A 5,967-nucleotide genomic window follows, 5' to 3' on the forward strand; every position below is an offset into this window, starting at 1 on the left:
CATGCTGGAGCACTGCCTTTCAGTCAAAGATATCAACCCCAGGACTTATTCTTTGCAAGCCTAGTATTTATTCTATCGTTCTCTTTTGCCAAACTGCTAAGTTACGGGGGACGTAAACACACCAACACCAGTTGTCAAGTGATGGTGGGGGGGTCAAACACAAACATACCCAAATTTACGCACACACACACACACACATGTATATATTATATATTATATATATATATATATATATATATATATACATATATATTGGTCTTCCCTTCTCGGATCTTTCCTTCTCCTATGTTTCCGACGAAGAGCTCCGCTCGAAACGTCAAACCCTCCTTCTTCCCTTCTTTCCTGAGCGGCCAATAATACTTTATTTGTTCCACGTCCTTGCGTTGTTGTATTTTGGGTTTTGTTTTCGTGTTTGGATTAACTTTATATATATATATATGAGAACGCCAAGATAGACCGTTAGCTCCTACACGCATTTTTTCTCTCCTTGTTTCTTTTCTGTGTATCTTTCTGTCGAAGAGCGATGGCTCGAAACGTAAAAGACTTGTTCTATTTCTATTCCTGAGCGCCATACTAATACAATTGTTTGTTTGTACTCCACCTGCCTTCGTCTTTTGTTTATTTTCGTAAACCTTCCCGTTATAAATATATATATATATATATATATATATATATATATATATATATATAGGTAAACAGTAAAAATAATTACAGACATGGACAAGAACATGAAACACCACAGAGACGACACAAGAACCACAGGACGGGACATTCGAAGCCCTCAGTCATCAGTCAAGAACCAGATCATCTTAGCAATTTCGGCATATATATACATATGTATTTATACATGACAGGCTTCTTTCAGTTTCTGTCTACCAAATCCACTCACAAGGCTTTGGCCAGCTTGAGGCTATAGTAGAAGACACTTGCCCGTGGTGCCATGCAGTGGGACTGAACCTGGAACCATGTGGTTGGTAAGCAAGCTTGTAATATTTTGGAAAATAAGTTTGGCAATTTTCTTGTTGGTCTACATATACCATAGTAGCTAGTACCACCACTGCAACTAGTATTTGTACTACCACCACCACCACCATAACCACAACCATTATCTCTACCAACACTACTACCACCACCATAACCACCGTCAGCACTACCACCGCCGCTGTCATCACTATCAGCACCAGAATAAACGCCACTACCAATACAACCATCTTCACTCACCCATAACCACTTACCACTCCGTAACCCCCATTACCCACTTCTGCCACCATTACCATTAGCTCCCCCCCTCCACCATCACCACCATACCCATCTACTCTAAACACATATTAAGTGTTACTGTCCTCCTCTCCTCCTCCTCCTCCTCCTCCTCCTCCTCATAATCATCATTGCCATCTTCATCTTCAGCATCATCTCCACCACCACCACCACCACCACCACTGTAGCTGCTCCTACCACCAAAGCTACCACCTCCATCACAAAACACCATTAACACCACCACCACCACCACTAGCTCTACGACTTCACCTCTACCACCACCTCAAAAAGAACCACCAAAAAAAACCACCACCACCACCACCACTACCACACCATTGAGGCCGCTGCCACCACCATCAACACCATCACCACCACCACCGACGTCAAAGCACTGAAGCCGCTATCATCCCCAAAACCACCGTCACCACCACCACCACCATCACCACCACCACCACCACCACCACCACCACCACGTCACAGCACCCCCCAAAAAACCCACCACCACCACCACCACCAAAGTCTCAGCACTGAGGCCGCTGCCCTCTCCCCCCCAAAAAAACAACCACCGTCACCACCACCAACCCTGTGTCGTCACCCACACCGTCAATAACTCATCAACATGTCACCAACATTACCTTTAACCACTCGGCTATCATCACCATCACCATCATCATCAACTCATGAACATGTCGCCGCCACCGCTACCATTGCCAGCATCATACAGGGGGTCATTACTACCACCACCACAACCACCACCACCACCACCACCACCACCATCATTATCATCATCATCACTACAACATGGTCGTCGGTCACCGGGACCCACAGCACGACCAACACCACCACCACCATAACCACCGGCAACTCCGCTGCCGCCTTCACCGCCGCCTTCTCCGCCACCGCCGCCACCACGATCACCTTCAATTGATCAACACGTCTCTGCCGCCACCACCACCACGTCACGGTCACTACTCACCGACCTCAACTTCGCCGTCACCATAGCACAATCATCAACAGTTATTCCTCACCACCGCCGCCACCGCTATCGCCCCCACCACCACCACCACCACCACCACCGTCACTATCACCAACACCATCACCGCCACCACCACTACAGCACGCGTCGTCGTCTCCGCTGTGAACGCCATCATCACCACCGTCCCTTCCACCACCACCACCACCACCACGACAAAGCAACTATTATCAACACACCCACTCCCGTCACGCTACCAATCACCGTCACCGTCTCCGCCTCCGCCACCACAACGACACAGATACTCCCCACCTCCACCATCATCACTACCCTGTAATACCACTTGTTTACTCCCACTACCCTTCCTACGTCTCCTTCAGACTCTTTTCTTTTTTTTTCTTCCTTCTTACTTTCTGCCTTTCCTGTCTTTCTCGTCCTTACTTTCTTTAACTTTTCTTTCTTTCTTTCTACCTCTCTTCCTCCCATTCTTTTCGTCCTTTCTTTTCTTCGGTTTTCTTTCCATTTTTCTCTCCTTATTTCTTCCTCCTATCTCTCTCTTTCTCTCTCTCTCTCTCTCTCTCTCTCTCTCTTTCTCTTTCTCTCTCTATCTCTCTCTTTCGCCCTTTTGATCGGAAATTTATTCTCTCCTTTTTTTTCTCGAAAAGAAAAGCTCTACATTGTATTTTGTCCCTTCTGTGTTCGGCCCTGCGTGGTTAATAAAGTTTATCTATCCCTCTATCTCTCTATCTGTCCGTCTGTCTGTCTATCTATCTATATTTATCTATCTATATCTATCTCTCTATCTCTATCTATCTCTCTATCTATCTATCTATCTATCTATCTATCTATCTATCTATCTATCTATCTATTTATCTCTCTATCTATCTCTATCTATATCTATTTATCTATATCATCCCCTCTCTCTCTCTCTATCTATCTATCTATCTGTCTGTCTCTCTCTATATCTATCTATTTATCTATATCATCCCCTCTCTCTCTCTCTCTCTCTCTCTCTCTATCTTTCTATCTATTGCCTATCTGTGTACGTACGTATCTATCCCTTCCTTCCTTCCATTTCACTTCACTTTCTTCCCACACCACCACCTCACCCGTTCACACCTTATTCTTCCCCTTCCTCCTTCTTCTTCTTTCATCTCCTCCCTTTTCCCCCCACTTCTTCCTTCTTCTTCTTCTTCCTTCCTTCCATCCTTCCTTCTTCTTTCATTCATCACTTTACAACGTGCGCGCGCTCTCTCTCTCTCTCTCAGCTTCGCTCGCTTCTCAGCCTCGTTCGTAACACTCCGGCAAAACCCGTCACATTCCGCACGCGCGCGCGAGCCTCCCTCCCTCCTTCACCACCACCACCACCACCTCGTTGTTCGACGACCACGACGACCACGACGACGACGACTACGACGAAGACCGCTTCACTCACAGACAACAACCAACAAACTCGAGTCTGGCACATGTTTGGCATTTAATAATGGCCGCTTCTCTGTCGAAGGAGTGAAATCAACATCTCCAAACCTCTCAAAACAGACCAGCTGGACCACAAAAAAAAGGCAATCACAGAAAAAAACCAAACAAACCTACAACGATACACACGTACTCCTGTTGTCATATAACCATCACTTCGCTTCTAGCACATATATTACTACTACCACCAAAAGAGCTGTTGGTATTACTACTATTGTTACCATTATACTATTACCATTTTATTATTATTATTTGCTAAAACTACATTTTACTTCTTGCCATGTGAATCACCAAAGGATATTTCATATTTTATATACATACACCCCCGAATCAACTTAAGTTCACTTTTGTTTTTCTTTACACTTAAAAAAGCCTGTCACAACTTCTCCCTTACATTTAAAAATTTTTTTCTCCTCCTCCCCTCTTTGCTTTTTGGTCGCCGTTTTATTAATTGCTTGATATAAAATCTAATAATATAATAATAATAATTATAATAATTATTGTTATTGTATAGTAATTTATTGGCTAAGTGATAGCAATCATTATTGTTGTTATCGATTAGCACACACACCCACACACACACTCATACACAAAAAAATTCCCGGCCTTGTGCTTATAAAGGAAAGGATCATTATTAATATTGTTATTATAATTAATTATTATTATTATTATTATTATTATTACTATACTACCTAAAAGAAATCATTTATCATCATTATTATTGTTGTTGTTGGTTGTCAACGCCGAAACTGGATTACACTATGTCGGATAAGAAAAAAGAGAGTTTTGTGTGAACACAAAACACCAACAACAATATCAACAACCTACAGCATATATATAAATATATATATATGTGAAGAAAAAGGAACGAAAGAAGATCGAAAAACAAAATAGTAACAACAGAATTTTGTTTAAAAATATGAAGGAATGTTGTGGATAAGGATAATTAATCGATGCAGGCCAAAAAGCGCTACTTTATAGTGACTACATTTGGAATTGCACTTATTCTCATATTTGGATTTCTCAAGGATCATCATGGCGATATCTCCCTGTTACAAGGGAGAGAAAGTGCTAAGATCCGCTCTTTCATGGACGAGGACGATGATAAATTCGACGAAGATTTGCACATATCGGCCAAACAGCGACGGACACACAAGTCCTCGTTGTTCAACAGACCACAGATTAAGGGTAAATACCAACAACATAACAACGCCTTCTTTAATAAAGACTGTCGGATGGGAACATGTTTTAATTTTAGTCGCTGCAAAGTGCATGGATTTCGCGTATACATATACCCCGAACTTGAAAGGGTGTCGAGCACTTACAGCAAAATTCTTACTGTCATACGAGAATCTAGGTACTATACGCCGGACCCGGCTAAAGCATGCATATTTGTGCTATCTATGGACACTTTGGACCGTGATGTTCTAAGCCGGGATTATGTTAAGGACGTACAAGGGAAACTAAACAAACTGGATCTTTGGAATAATGGACAGAATCACATCATATTTAACCTTTATTCAGGGACTTGGCCTGACTATGCCGAGGACTTAGGGTTTGATATTGGACAGGCGATGTTGGCCAAAGCTAGTATATCGAGGTCCAATTTTCGAACGGGTTTCGATGTGTCTATTCCGTTATTTGCTAAGGATCACCCCTTGAAAGGTGGAGAGCCTGGATATCTCCATGTTGCGTCCAACAGTATCCCGTCGACACGACAGTATATTTTATCTTTTAAAGGGAAACGTTATGTCATTGGTATCGGATCTGAGACTCGGAATTCCTTATATCATATTCATAATGGTAGGGACATCGTACTGTTTACCACATGTAAACACGGAAAAGACTGGCAGAACTGGAAAGATGCACGTTGCGAAAAGGATAATGCAGAGTTTGACAGGTAAGGCCTTTTTGACTACCTGTGTTTTTTTATTTTGTTTCTACAAATGTTTTTTTTTTAAATCAAAGCCTTTATTCATTTAAACACACAAAGCAGGTAAAAAATAAAAATGTCTTGCATTGCTATCACGTATATACATACATTTACGGGTAGGTATATATATCTATATATATAGCTACATATATAAACCGATGTAGTGTATATACACCCCTATAACTAAAAGGTTACTACCATTTAAAAGCTAACATTTAGAAACTTGGAGCTTTCCCCTCAAGGTACCCCGGGTTATTTTATTGCTACACATCTCAGAATTTCCAGTAAAATTCTAATGAATGGTTTTTTTCTTCCTCATTTTTCGAAA

The 5,967-nt window shown here is 42.0% G+C and overlaps 1 protein-coding gene across 1 annotated transcript; it reads left to right on the forward strand.

The window, feature by feature from the left end:
* The first annotated feature begins 4,398 nt into the window (after positions 1-4,398).
* On the forward strand, positions 4,399-5,640 carry LOC115230919 (exostosin-1-like). Its single transcript, XM_036499860.1, has one exon. The coding sequence runs from the start codon at positions 4,660-4,662 to the stop codon at positions 5,608-5,610; it is 951 nt and encodes a 316-aa protein (XP_036355753.1). The 5' UTR covers positions 4,399-4,659; the 3' UTR covers positions 5,611-5,640.
* Positions 5,641-5,967: the final 327 nt, after the last annotated feature.

Source organism: Octopus sinensis, unplaced genomic scaffold, assembly GCF_006345805.1.
Source record: "Octopus sinensis unplaced genomic scaffold, ASM634580v1 Contig16770, whole genome shotgun sequence".
NCBI classification, from domain to species: domain Eukaryota; kingdom Metazoa; phylum Mollusca; class Cephalopoda; order Octopoda; family Octopodidae; genus Octopus; species Octopus sinensis.